Here is a 15290-nt window from a genome sequence, read left to right as displayed (position 1 = left end):
AAAAGGGGAAACATAACCCTCATTTTTAAAAAGGGAAAAAAGGGAGACCCAGGCAACTACAGACCAGTCAGTCTCACATCTGTGCCTGACAAGATCATGGAGGAGATCCTCCTGGAAGCTATGCCCAAGCACATGGAAAATAAGGAGGTGGTTGGTGACAGCCAGCATGGCTTCACTAAGGGCAAATTGTCCCTGAAATAATTTGGTGGCCTTCTACAATGGGGTTACAGCATTGGTAGATAAGGGAGGAGGAACTGAAATCATCTACCTGGACTTGTGCACAGCATTTGACACTGTCCCACATGACATCCTTGTCTCTAAACTGGAGAGATGTGGATTCGATGGATGGACCACTTGGTGGTCAGGAATTGGCTAGGTGGTTGCACTCAAGGAGTTGCAGTCAATGGCTCAATGTCCAAGTGGAAAGCAGTGACAAGCTGTGTTCCTCAGGGGTCGGCACTGAGGCTGGTGCTGTTTAACATCTTTGTTGGTGACATGGACACTGGGATTGAGTGCACCCTCAGCAAGTCTGCCGACAACACCAAGCTGTGTGGTGCGGTTGACAGGCTGGAGGGAAGGGATGCCGTCCAGAGGGACCTGGACAAGCTTGAGAGGTCGGCCTGTGCGAACCTCAGGAAGTTCAGCAAGGCCAAGTGCAAGGTCTTGCATATGGGTTGGGGCAGTCCGAAGCACAAATACAGGCTGGGCAAAAAATGGATTGAAAGCAGCCCTGCAGAGAAGGACTTGGGGGGGGGGGGGGGGGCTGGTGTTGACATGAAGCTCAGTGTGACCCGGCAATGTGCGTCATGGCCCAGAAAGCCAATCGTATCCTGGGCTGCATCAAAAGAAGCGTGACCAGCAGGTTGAGGGAGGTGATTCTGCCCCTCTGCTCCGCTCTGGTGAGACCCCACCTGCAGTACTGTGTCCAGCTCTGGGGTCCCCAACATAAAAAGGACATGGACCTGCTGGAGCAGGTCCAGAGGAGGGCCATAAAGATGATCAGAGGGCTGGAGCACCTCTCCTGTAAAGACAGGCTGTGAGATTTAGGGTTGTTCAGCCTGCAGAAGAGAAGGCTCTAGGGGGACCTTACAGCAGCCTTCCGGTAGCTAAAGGGGGCCTACAAGAAAGCCCAAAAGGGACTTTTTACAACGGCATGTAGCAACAGAACAAGGGTTAATGGCTTTAAAGTGAAAGAGGGTAGATTTAGATTAGATATTGTGAAGAAATTCTTTACTGTAAGGGTGGCAAGACACTGGAACAGGTTGCCCAACGAAGTTTTGGAATTTTTTGGGTAAATTTTTGATTTTTGGTTTCAGATAATATAGTAGCTAAAAAATGAAATCCATAAACTCAATGTATTATTACAAGATGGCTTTAATAATGAGCATTTGCCTTAGCTGAAGTAGCAGAGAAACCACGCGGCTTCCAAAATAAAGTCCTACTGAGAATCAGCATACTCAGGCTCAGGTTTAAGCTCTCTACAAAGCTTTAAACATGAATCAAGTCTTCAGCTTCAAACTACTGATGAGTTGCAAGCAACATTAAGCCCAGTTCCTCGCCCCCTCCCAGTTTGGATTTTTACATAGTATACAGGCCATTAATTGCTTGCTTATAAAAAACTGTGGTAGGTTAACCTATGCAATAGGTCGGTACCTACCATAAAAGAAAGGTAGTAGGCTGGCCCTACCCAACCAGCACACTTGCCTGTCTACTGTTGACTGATGTACAAACCAGCTGTGAGTTGCTCAGAATTGTTCCTAATATTGCTCCTGACCACTTGCTAGGTTTCCACCAGTTTGTTGAATATTTTTTGCTTATGCTTTCCTCACTCTTTTCTTCAGCAACTTAGACCTCTCACTTCCATTACGTAGTTGTGGAAGACTTTCAGTTGCTGCCTTTATATCTGCTACAGAGTAATGATTATGCAGTGTTTTGCATATAGCATTTTGTTTGCCGTTACTTCTGTAGTAGCTGTCTTCAGCAATTTCTTCACTTGGTAAGTGAAACTGGCAACATGATGCTCCTGAAGCTTTACAGAAATGCTGCTTTGGGGCAAGAGTTTGATTTACACATGAAGTAAAAATGCCATAAACTTTTTTCTAATTCTTCACCTACCACATTAAAGTATTGTCATTTTAACCACAACTGAAGAATATACATAGTGGTTTGTAATTCAAAGACTAACGCAGAGCAAATTGTTAGCTATAAACAGAGCAGTAACTACTTTCTGTACTAACAGGTTTCTAGAAACCCAGTGCAATCCAGGCAATTCAATCATTTGGTTCTCATTAATTCAGCAGGACACCAACATACTGTCACAAATCACAACTAGCTAAGTACTTAAAAACAATATTAAAGTCACATCTAAAAAGCAGGGGTTTTTCAGCTGTATGAAGTATCAGATGCTTGGTGAGACAGTCCATGAAGTTTAATTTAGGTACACTGAAATGCATTTTGCATTTGCAAAAATACTTTTGCACTTACTTGCTATATATGACTAAGTATGTGCTCAGAAAGAAATGCTATGGAAAAAGGAATTTCTGCATCCCATTTATTTGTTTACATAATTTTCCAGACTCCTCTTATGACAGAATGAGAACACAGAATGAACTTTTTAATAAAGCAGATGTAAATGAAGTTACTTAACATTGATGTAAGTACATCAAATTTCAAAGGTAAACAAACACACACTGTAGTTGTGCAACGTAAAAAACATTTACACCTATCTCAGTTTCCAGTGGACTAGCTGAAAAATTTTACTTCTGAAAAAAAGTGTCTTTAGCTTTGAATAATCTTGGTGTACTATAACCTGTGTCTTGAATTCTGTATGCTTCAAATTCAATAGATTGAGATGGTATTTTTTCCCCTCTTTTCAGGGTGAGGCAGAGACAAGCACCGTCCCACCAGTTTTTAAACACTTTATGTGCTCCCTAGAGGAACATCTACTGAAATAATTCACATTACAAAATGAGCAGAGATGGGTAGTCTGAATTCAACAGAACAATGAAAAGCTTCACAGTAGCAGTTTATTCATTAAATGTTTCTATTTAAAGACACTACCTTCAACTGTATCACTGTACATTTGGATCCACAAGAGAACACAGGGGTGAATACCCTAATATTTACTGCTTTTTAGAATAGCTCAACTTTTTTCCAAGAAAACAATTGAAACATGATTTTTGAAGAAAAAACACTCTGCTGAATTATATGATTTCATTTTAAAATTATAATTCAGTTGAACTTTGAAGTTTGCATATTACTTTTTCCTTCTGCTACCTTCCTTGAATCTGTAAAAATCCTAGTGTTTTAAAAATATTTAGCCACATTTTCTAAACAGAGCTCTGGTGGATCACAGGTATCTGGATTTTAAGTGCAGCTCTCTAAACCAGAAGTCTAAGAATTAAATACCTGGCTAGTTTCCAAAAGCCTACCCTGAGGTGACATTCACAAACCTAAAACACTAGTACTTAGGAAAGATAATTCAAAAGTGATACTAAAAATGTATCTTTCACCGTTTAATGTAAAAGAAGGTAAAGATTCTTTTTTCTGTAAATAGTAATAATTAAAATAAAATCAATCACCTATCAAATTACAGGTAAAGTAGTACATTTCCCCCAAGAGAGAATTTTCTAAGAAACATGAAAACTTTAATGTGCAGATTAGTAACAGCTGGTGCTGTAAGCATCTAAATTAGGAATTGGGGAGGCGTGTTGTTGTTCTACACATACACTCCCCACCACCTTCCACAGTTCTGTGAGTTTTGGTTTGGAGCACAAGAACATACAAACTCTAACTGAAGCTCTCCTACCTGCTAAGAGACACTCCTTCCTTCCTGACCAGCCTTGCCCAGGATGCTGTTGGTGCCTTATGCTGAAGATAAGTCCACATTGTGCCTCTTTCAGGGGAGGCAATATTCTGTTAACAGGTTATCTGTTCTCTGCCCAGATACCAGTTTTCAAGAAAGCTATATGAACTTCATTTCTGAGATGACCACCCCTGCCAATTTCTTGCAGTAGTCCAAAAGAGCCAAAACTTGTTCCAAACCTCCAACTCCTTGCTCTCCCTCCCTGCTCCAAAAAAAGACACATAAACCAGCCACAACAGAGTATCAGCTGTGGTCCACACTGAATCGTTTTCCTCCAATTAAGACCAAAACAAACATAACTTTTCACCTGACAAGACATTTTCAAAGGTAATTAAAACTGCATATGAAGTGTGTTTGGACAGCTAAATTGTTGATCATCCCTAAATACCTTCCAGCAGTGAGAATTCGGCAGCTGCAATCTCAACTCTGCTACCGCACAAAAAAACAGGACTCAAGAAATTAGCTTTATGTACTACTGGGATATTAACTTCTCTTAATTTATGTAAGAACAACAGCAATGCTTGCTCTACATGGGTTTGCTGAGAGTTAAATAAACAGTCAGGACATACAGTAGCCTTCAGTATTAGTTGACTTGATCATTCATTTTTGTAACCAGCCATATTTAGATACCAATCCCAATAACCAGGTCACAAGAAATTAAAATTGCTGCCATTTCTGGTAAGCAAACTGTTTGTAGGGACTTAGGAAGATTATTATTATTTTTATTTAACTTAAAAGCTGGTGATTGCAAGTGTTAGAAATCCAATAGTCTCTTTAAATCTCATGAAGGCAAACAAAATTATTCCTTGTGTGATTTAATACTCCCAATTTACTGATGCAACACTTTTTTTTTTTTTTTAAGTGCTGGGTCATTTCAGGGCATTTTTCTTTCCTGGCATTAGAAGAGAAATTTCCCATTTTTACAGGCCTCTAATCTCCCTTCTGAACTAGACTCTGAAAACCTCCCCTACACAACAAAGTTCAGAGCACTTAATTATGCTGTTCAGAATTACAATACTAATTATGATAGTCAGATGTGTTTAGGTACAGTTATAAACAGATTTAAAAGACTTATTTGTAAGTGTGTAAGAGCTCGGCCACAATATCTGTAAAAACAACCACCTGGAGCAAATATGCATACGATGTATGTAGTGGTGCAACGCAAGATTTAATCTTCCACAGATCTACTAAACACTCTTTCAAGTGTTTGCCCTTGCTCTCCACCTCTCCCCCATCTGTTCTACTCTTCTGTCTAGACTGCTTCTTTACCTCTCCTGTCTGTTTGCACACAGAAAGAATTCGGGAATCGTGACCTCGCATCTTTCACTTTACGACATTTAATAGCGTTTGTATAGTACAACTCACTTAGTGTGTCCAAAAGAAAGGCCACAGAAGTATTTAGGCCACTGCTGCTCAGGGCCTCTGTTGCCTATCACAGGTGTCAGCCAGCCAGCTTCAATACTGAGATATTCTGCTTCTTGGAGTACACTGTGATTCATACAGTGTATCATATATATGATCACGCTACGATCTGGATCACATTTTAATATCTATTGGTGTATGCCAACAATTTATCTTCAGTCTCCCTAAACACGGACCACATCCCAGCTAATTAGGACATGCACCCAAAGGCACACATGCAGTGTCACCTCTGCATTAACTGACTTAACAGCATTTTCCGTCTTAATACATAAACACACTGATTGTAACAGCTAAGTTCAGGTCTGCTCTCCTGCCTCAGGCACAACTCCCTGGTAATCAGGCATAACTGCTTAAGCCCACAATGATCATTATTTGTGCTACACTAAAATCTGAAGCTTCCAAGTAGAGACATCAGTTATCTTCCAGGAGCTTGCAAGCAATCTCCTCTGCCCACAACTGGCAGGCAAACAAGCCCAGGTAGGGCTTCTCAAATCTAGGCCTCCAACATTGCCTTGAAATTCAGTTTCTCTATTTCAGACAGCCAGCCTCTGGCTCTGTGAAGGTCCGTGACAGATAACAGCACCGTGCTCCTCCACTGGTAGGGGCTCCCTCATGCCGCAACAACGCTGCCACACCACAAGCCAGCTCTAGGCTCACCCGAGCTTCAGTCCCTGCAACGTAACACAGTCCCCACCACCACCACCCGCCTGGGTTAGCCGACAGCTTTCAGCATCAGGTGAGCCAAACCTTTTGCTTTCATTCTTCACCGCTCTGCCAAGAGCAGGCTTTCACGTGAGCCTCGACTCACACCCTGCCCTCTGTGTGACCGTTCGGTGTGACTGAGCTCCCATGCCAGATTCGTGGCCGCTTCAATTCACAACCTTCAGGATAAACTGAGCATCACCCTGGGTAGCTGCAGTAGGGACCCAATGCACGTCCAAGGGCAGTGCCTTGGCACCAGCTTCTGACATCTCCCCAGGCAGGAGAAGCAAAGACACAGGGAGCACAGAGTGCCGCTAACCTCAGGAAGCAAAATCCATCATGTCCCCAAGCTGCCCTCAAAGGACGCAGCACAAAGGGGGAAGGAAACTTTGAAGCCATCGCTTTGCTAAGAAGTAATCCCTGTCCGCAACAGAAGGGGCAAGGGTCTCCTGAACCTTCACCTAACATATTATTTACTGAGACTGCTATTAGCTCAGAAAGGTTGGGGGGGAGGGGGCGCGAAATCAGAGACCAGAGTCACAACAGAAGGTAAATACAGAAATCTTTACACGTCACCTAAAAAATGTGAAAACCAGGCAGGCAGTAAGGAGAATTCCTTCATTCTCTTATTTCAAAAATATAATTCTGGAAGAGCTTTTCAGTGTGTTCTTGCACAAATCTTTGCATTCCCACCCATGCGGCAAGAGCCTAGCCTAATATTGCTACACACATAGGCAAGTTAGGCTTTGTCTGCCTGGCAGCACTATGAGTTTTACTGCTGCAATTCCTCACATGGAGGTATTTTCCGGGGAAAGATAAGATTGAAAAAAGCACCAGTCATAGAACAAAAATTTTAGAATTCTCCCAAATATAGAGAATTATCTTACACCTTGAAGCTTCTCCAAAAGGACAAAGTCTAAGGTGTTTCTGCAACTACCACAACCAGACACTGTGCCCTCACAGTTAATTTTTTTAAAAATGCTTCTTGAGATTGATACAGGCGACCCATCTTGCAAACCACGCCTTCTTGTCAGAGAAAAAACTGCAGCTATCGCCGCATTCAGTTGAGAGCGCCTTTAGGGATGTGCAACACTAACACCACTGGTCACTAACCGATTCGCTGTCCCAGTCCTGCCTGCACACAAGCAGTTAGGGAAAGGTGACCAAACACGCCAGTTTGTTTTTCTTGGCTTTAGCTGCACACTGAGGACAACCCGATTACACTTAACAGCAAGAAACGTTTCCTCAAGAGAGGCTTAAACGAAGACAGAAAAGCAGGGTTACAGGTGAGCTGTGGGAGACATTGCTTTTCAATAGCCACCGTATGAGAGGAAGTACAGGGACCTCTCAGCAACAGGAACCTACACGTAGGGGAGAACAGGAACACAGGCTTACGTTTCCACATTAAACTTGTTGCCGTGTGAAATCTGACTAGAAAGCTTTACAAAATAGGTAAAAACGTTTAGACAGGAATTCCACAGGAGGCGGATGGCCAACTGAAGTATGCAGAGAAACGTAAGCACCCCCTGCTTTAGACACTGTACTTTGTATCCTGGTGTTTTACAAAGCAAGGCTATGCAACCACAGCATTTGTCCCCGCTACATAAATTAAGCACGTGTGCAAGTTTAACGCAAATGCTGCAAACAAATACAGTTCTCAAATATTTCCAGTTGTAAGAGACCAAAGACTAGACAGACCCAAACGAATGGTCTTATTCACAACAAGGACAATCCTATCAGCTCATGACCTGGTCCGCACAGACGGCTGGCGGCCAAAGTGAACTCCAGCAGGTACCATCCTTTAGCCCACGGGTGGCAGGCGAGCTCTGGAAGGAGGCAGCCGCAGGCTATACGGAGGACAGGATGGGGGTCACTGTGCTCGGTGGAGATAAAGACACTAGACGCTGGGCACACGTATCGACTCTTGGAAACACCCGCTTTGCTGGGCGCACGTATCGACTCTTGGAAACACCCGCTTTCCTCAGTACACCCTCACTAGCGGAACAGCCGCCTGGTTTTGTACTGAATGCTTCCTACGGACCACAGGGAAAGGCTTTTCTAAAAACCGTAGCCAGGCAGGTGGATGCGAACGAGAGATTTGGCTGTTGAGCTGGAGGAGTCACGAGAAAAACACCCGAAGGGTGAAGTGAGGAAGCGAGGCAAGGGTGCGGAGCGAAGGAGCAGGAGGAAGCGAGAACGAGTCCTCTCCAAGCCTCGGAGAGGATTTTCAGAACAGAGTGCTCTCCTCAGCAGGCGCTCCTCCAAACAGAGGCTTTACGCGACACACTGCACGAAAACACCTGCACCTTGGTGAAGGCTGCCGGGGCCGCTCCGAGGATAAAACCCGAGCACGCTTACTACACAAGTCCCTCGGTAATCGGCAACAGACGAACGAGGGGCGGTTAAGCGGCGCTGCCCGCTCCCCCTCTCCCAGCTCCGAGTCGGGCTCCCGGCCCCGGGGGGGGGGGGCGGGACGGGGACAGCCGCCCGGCAGCGCCCGACCGCGGGCTCAGCGGCCGCGCCCCCGCCCGCCGGCACCGGACCACGGCGCCGCCCCGCGCCCCCCCGCCCCTGCGCAGGGCGAGGGGGAGCCCCAGGCCCGCTCCGGACACGCCGGGCCCCTCCGCAGCCCGGGCATCGCCCTGGTGACTCCTCAAGCCTCCCCACAGCCCGGCCCCGGCGCCACGGCCCGGCCGCGCCCGGGGAGGCCGGGATCGCCGCCCCGCTCCCGCCGCTCACCAGCTGCTTGAGGTCCTCCTCGGAGAGCCCGGCGTAGCGGTACCGCTGCTGCTCGAACTCGTACCGCGTCGTCTTCACCACCACCGCCACCCGCGACGGCCGGAACCCGCCGCCCGCCGCCCCCAGCCCGCCGCAGCCCCGCCGCCGCGGCGGCGCGCACGGCCCGGCGCCGGCCCCGGCCCCGGCCCCCTCCGCCGCGCAGCGGAGGGCGAGGAGGCGCCGGCGGGCGCCGCCGAGCAGCGACAGCCCCGGCAGGGCGGAGGAAGCCCCCGCCGCCCGCTGACAGAGCGGCGGCGAACGGCGCCCGGCCGCCCGGCCGGCGAGGCAGAAGGAGCCGCCGAGGAAGCCCCGCGCGGAGGACATCGCCCGGGCTCGCTCCCCGCCCCGGGGCGGCAGCCTGCGGCCGGCGGGCGGGCGGGCGGGCGGGCGGGAGGGAGGGAGGGAGGGAGGGAGGGGAGGGGCGCGGCGCGGCGCTGCCCGGCGGCGGCCGCCCCCGCTCTGAGGCTGCCTCCCCGCCCGGGCAGCGCTCGGCACACATGGCACGGCCGCGCCGCGGCGCCCCGCCCCTCCCCGCACGCAGGCGCGGCCCCCGCCAATAGGGAAGCGCGCCGCGAGACTCCCACCCTCCGGGGGTGGGTGGGGGGGTGGGGCGGGGCAGGAGCAGCGGGGGAGGCTCCCGCGCCGGAGCGCATGCGTCCGGCTCGAGACCAACGGCGCCGGCCGCAGGGGGGGAAGGCGGGGACAGCTCCCCCTCCCGCGCCTCGGGAAGCGGGAGTTGCGCATGCGCCTGGCGCACCAAGTCGCCTGCCCCCACCCGCCCGTCGTCTCGCGGTGCCGCTTCCCCCGCCGCGCGGGAGGCGGGGCTCGAGGCAGCCAGGTGGGCGCGCGCCGGCGGCCGTCGTGAGGGGCTGGGTCCCCTCAGCCGGGCTGCCTCGGCTCCCCCCCGCCCCGGAGGGACACCTCCTGCGTCCCCTCGCCGCCTCCCGCCCAGCCGCCTCCTGCCCAGCCTCCTCCTGCGGCGACGGCTCGACAAATAAAGCCGCTTGCGTCCTCTGAGGTAGCTGGGGGAGGCGAGAGTTGGTAGCTGAGAGGGCTGTGGAAATCCTGAGGTGGCAGCTCCCGCAGGTGCCTCGCGGGGAGGCTGGCTGGCTACCTTGTTAAACTTGTCTGAGGAAAGGGATTCTGGAAGTTAGGAAAAAACACAACAGGTGCTTTGTTTTAAAAGCACCAAGTACCGCATCTTGGGAGGAGAAGGGTGTGATTTGAGAGGTCAATCTCTTACTCACGACTGTTCTGCTCTGTATTACGTTTATTCCACTGTCTGAGGAAGCGCAGAAAAAGGCAACGTGGTGAAAGCAGCAGGCTTGGGAAAAGACCTGTGAAACGGGCCTGTGAGTGTGTGTGTCCGCATTTTGCGTGTCCAGGTTTTAAAAAAAAAAAAAAAAAAAAAAGGATCGTGTGTTACTTTTCAGTATTGTAAGCAAACTATCTAAAAAAATGGGGGGAGGGGGGCGGTTACATCATTAATAACTGCCTTTTCAGGTATTGACTTTCACAGTTGGGGCGGTGGTTACATCATTATTAATAACTGCCTTTTCAGGTATTGACTTTCACAGTTGGGGCGGTGGTTACATCATTATTAATAACTGCCTTCTCAGGTATTGACTTTCACAGACAGTACTTCTGCACTGAAAGCCTCGTTTACGCACGTTTTTCTCATTACTCGCCTTGTGCCCGTTCTTTCCCTGGAGGAAGTCACAGCTTCTCCTTGTGAGGAGGGATTGAAAGCAGCAGCTTTTACCTGTCAGCCCAGCACCCATCTACGCTGCTCTGCTAGGAGAGCCTTAGGAAATGAGAATAGCTAAACCCATTCAGCTAAACAAAAGCTCCACCCAGTCTTTACTGACGGGGAGGAGGTTTTTCTACCTACCGATTAGCTTAGCCTTGAGGGAAACTACCACAAATCAGATTACCAGGAGAGTAATTAAACATAACTAATTCTCTTGCTAACCAGCTAATGCCTCGTTCTGTGTAACTATTAACTTTTGGATTGTACAAAGCAGTAGATAATACGAGATCCTGGAGACCAAAAGGATAAGAAGAGGTTTTGAAAATTTACAGCTGTGTTCCAAATTGTTATCTTTTTGATAGTTTATTTGACCCTTGAGCTGCACCTCTAGGATTCTGTGCTTCGTGTATTACCTATTTATACGGAACTGTTTTCATCCTTGAAAGGCAAACTTGAGTATGGAACAGTATTTTACTCTGAGGCCACGCAATTATTCTGTTATGGTCTTTTGAATTAATGCCCACAGCAAGCATTATAAGCATAAAATATGAAATACTTATTTTAAAATGTAAATTCCAACCAGTAGATGATATCTTAAATGTTCTGGAGGTAGAGCTGCGGCACAGAGTAAGAAGTGATTCATCCAGGGTTCCCAGAAGGAAGTGTCTGACAGACTGACTAGCTGAAGAGCGCACAGATCACCATGCGACACCCCATTATCTACGTGGAAAAAGTTTTAAGCTTTCCATAACACATAAAATAGAGTTTGTGAAATGTCACTTACAGATCACATCTTACTTGTGAATAGGCCTATTTACTCTCCCTTACCACACCTTTTGGTTTGAATATACAACTGGTACACAGGAACAAGGCACAAGTATCTGTCAAATGACATGTATTTTGAAATATATTCACAGTTTGTGACACGACATGTCTTCACACCCCATCTTCAATGACTTCGGAGCAATATACCCAGTGCGTTAAGGGATAGATTTGTTCATACAGAATTAAATTAATAAGCACAGGCATTTTAGCCTGGTATTCCTACAGGATACAAGTATGAAGCACAGGTGAATTCCCACTGTAGTGACTTTCTAGACCCTTGGCTAACCATGACCAGCTTCATTCTGGGCAGAGAGTACTTAAAAATTCCTTATGGAAATGGACACCTCAATACTGCCTGCAGTAAGGAAAACTCTTCAGAGTAATGCACATTTTAGATGCCAAGGAGTTATCATACATGAGGTAAATTTCAAGATGCAAATCCGTAGAAAACCAGGCATCCTTAGCTCTACATTCTTCAAATTATACAGTGGACTTAAAAAAACCCAAAACCTCTGTGTAATAAAATAATTTATTCAGTGTTAAAAAACAATGTAACTGGAAAGTTTTGTATGTAAACACTAAATTAGGAAATTCCTAAGTTATTACACTAGCTGCAAAAGTGGCAATGCATGACTGTACCAGCCAGCAGTTTTACATAAGAAGGTCTCCAAATGCAGCCTTTTTGCATCCAAAGGAATTTACGTATTGCTTCTAGAGTAGTTACAGTGCGGGACAACTGTTCATTTCTACTCCTTACTGAAGTCTGTGAGTAACGCCTTCTTGTGATCATTGAATTAATCACCAGTGATAAAATTAATCCAATCATTCACATGCTCTATACTTTCTTTATATGCCCCTACGCACTACTGATACCTGAAAATGACAGTGCTGTCTTTCTGTTGAAAATGTTAATGTTGTCACTGTTGGTTGCATTCACACAGGGGGAGATGAACAGACCATCACGGTAACATTTCACAAAACTGAGCCCTCAGATTTTGAGCCCAGCTGACCACAGCTGTCAATTCTGATTATCCAGAGGGAAACTCCAGACTAATGCTTAGAGAACACATCACTCGTGCAGCACGTCAGAATCTGACAGGACAGGTAGATGAACACATTAGCAGGTGTAGTCTGATTAAATTTCTGATCCCAGATTCTACCCATGGGTGCTTCCATTTTGCTCGCAACGTATGTACCCTCATCAGTGATTACATAGTTGGGTCATACGACTGCTTCATAAATTCCAAAACAGAAGAGAATACTTCAGAAAAAGCAAAATAAGTGCAGTTATTCTTACAAATGCAAATTGCTGAAAATTTGTCACACAAAACCAATGGGAAGGGTCAAGCTTTCTTGTCCACACGTTCATTAGAATATGTTTCAATTAACAGAAATCTACTTTTCTACTTTTCTTCCCACTCTTTGCTTATGCAAAGCAAACTACACTGTCCTGAAGTGGACTAACACAACTGACTTCACCATTTCAGAAGCAATTTGAATATGCTTGAACAGCTGCAGACACATTGTTTTGTAAGAGTAACTTTAGTGTTTGTGCAAGACGACTCGGTAATCTGAAGCCCACTTTCCAGACAGACAACTGCTGTAGAACAGGCAAGGTATGCTGCTTCTAGATCTTCCTGCCAGCATGCCCCAGTGGTAGGTAGGGAAAGAGGATGCTGTTTCCCTCCCTGACCATGTCATACTGGCTGTCGGCAGCATTGAAAGCAGGATCAGCTGTGCTAAAGGTTTTCCCTGTATTCATTCATTCAACAGAGACAGTACCAAACTCTTAACTTCATACAGTCTGCCAAAACTAATTGGGAGGTCACTGAAGATCATGATGTAAAAACCTGAGTGACAAGATTTAGAGAGATACAAACACCTCCAGAACATAAGCCACTTAGGCTCTCCCATCCAAGTACACTTTGCTAGAAACTCCTAATCTTAGTGGCAGATATCTGCATATGTATCCTTATATGAGGAATTGTTAGTCTTCCCTCCTTTTGAAAATTATTACTGTACTCGTATGTAAGAGCTTCCAGCTCTGCAGCCCTCGCATATATAAATTAATCACTGGGATTTGTTAGAAATAAGTAAGTAACATTCATCTGAAAGAAACATGGAAGAACACTTTGCTCCACAAACAGCAAAATTAACGATATCTACTTTCATATGGATTTGGGTCATATCCCTACACCCGTCTTCAGGACACAGTAATCCCAGGTATCCATCCTGCCATGGTTTCTTTCTCCTCCCTCCCAGCAAATGCTGCAGCTTGTTCAGAAGCAGGAATGCATCACTCAGCCCCACAAGCCTTACAGAAAATACCAAGCTTACTCTGAAACTTTTTCCTCAAAGGATACCTTCCTCCGAGTTCTGTCACTCAACAGTTGCCAATTTTCACGAAGAACTTAAATTGTCTTCGAGCCTTCTACCTCCCATCCAATTTTTCTGAAACTGAACAGTGGGCTCTAAGTGGGCCTGACAGATGGACAGAGTACGCAACAGTTTAAATCTTGTTTCCTTAGGAAAACGGGGTTGGAAGGAACTGTCTGTAGGAAGCTCTAACTCGGACACAAAATAAGACTAGTTAGATGGAAATTAAAGCTGTAAGAAAGTTGTTTATTGCTCAGGCATAGCAATCGTTGCTCTGGCTGTCATAAAATGACAATCTTCACATTTTTAACACCAAATTAATATATTATGTATTAGCATACTTTCAGTCTTGAGAGACAATGAATTTTAGTGCAATGAGACTGAACAGAATAAATAACTAGGATCTCAGGAGTAAAAATTCATACCATAAAGATGTCTGCACAGACACCTATTTATACGTCATCTATTACCACAGTATCCAAACCCTTCAAAACAGTTAAGCATCTCTTTTCCTCCTCAGCTTTTAGGAGATGTAGCTTCATGTTTGAGAGTGTGTGGTTGTGTGTGTGTGTGCATAAGCATGTGGGTTTGCGTGTGTACTCGTGTATACATGTAACAATCCTAGGAAGAGGCAGATCAAAGGAGAGTTTATTTGTGAATGATCATAAGCCTTGTTCCTTATGCTGTGGGAGCAAATGGCAAAGTTTAAGTCCTGTGTCTGCAGAAGTTCTGTTGTGCCTGCCCTGGAACACTCCTTCATTTGACAAGGATTTTACAGCTGTAGTAGAATTTAGAGGGATATCGTGACACTCGGGTGCTTAAATCCTGTTTCATGGAAGGCTTTGATTATCAGGACAGACTTTGAAATTAAACTCTGCATTCAGTGCATAGCCAGCTGAACTCCAGGGCAAAGTTATCACCATGACCTGTTGCTAAATACAGAGGGCTGCTGTGTTTTACAACTGCTTTAGTTTCTATAACATGGAGCTTTGTTCCCGAGTATGAGTTGCAGCAATGAAATATGAAGGTCAGTGATGCAAATACTGTTGTGGTCAGGAGCAAGGCCGATAGAAAAGGACACAATGTACAGGTAGTTATGGAAAGACGTTACTCGCAGACTGAAGAGTGCAATCAGTGCTTCAGTGTTTGACACAGATGCTCTGTTGTGAAGCAGTCCCCTTTTCCTGAAGGCAAAAACCCGGTCCCACTTAAGCTTACTGTCATCCAGATGCTAAATCAATGTCAGACAAGTGCTAATTTTGGCAGGGTATTTAGGATTCAGCATAATCCAGATGCTTGCTAGTCCAGCTTCACCTGGATGCTAATCTTGACAGGGCACTGAGAATTCAGGAAGAAGCTGGTATTCTTCCAACTTCATACATGTTCAGACAGGAAAACTAAAGTGTAATTTGACTCCTCGGGTGCGACGCAGCTTTTAAGATTGAAAAATTGTTACAAATACCTTAATTAAAAGGACTTCAGGTATTTCAGAACATTGTTTCAGCTCTGAGGATGACAAAGAAAGAGTATTTGGTAACCAACAATATACAAGGCAACAGAGAGTCGCAGCAG

At 46.1% G+C, this 15290-nt stretch overlaps 1 protein-coding gene across 6 annotated transcripts in view; it reads right to left on the bottom strand.

Moving 5' to 3' along the window:
- Nucleotides 1-15290, bottom strand: part of NADK2 (NAD kinase 2, mitochondrial) — a 367514-nt gene that overhangs the window by 25287 nt on the left and 326937 nt on the right. For 2 of the 6 annotated variants that reach the window (XM_049796487.1, XM_049796488.1), the window contains exon 1: nucleotides 8729-9112. The exons of the other annotated variants lie outside the window; for them this stretch is intronic. In XM_049796487.1, coding sequence (XP_049652444.1) covers nucleotides 8729-9091 — 363 coding nt within the window. In that variant the 5' untranslated portion in view covers nucleotides 9092-9112. Of the gene's footprint in view, nucleotides 1-8728; nucleotides 9113-15290 lie in introns of those variants that run through there. 6 annotated transcript variants of the gene reach the window in all.

This window comes from Accipiter gentilis, chromosome Z, assembly GCF_929443795.1.
Source record: "Accipiter gentilis chromosome Z, bAccGen1.1, whole genome shotgun sequence".
NCBI classification, from domain to species: domain Eukaryota; kingdom Metazoa; phylum Chordata; class Aves; order Accipitriformes; family Accipitridae; genus Astur; species Astur gentilis.
This window is presented reverse-complemented; position numbering and strand designations above follow the sequence as displayed.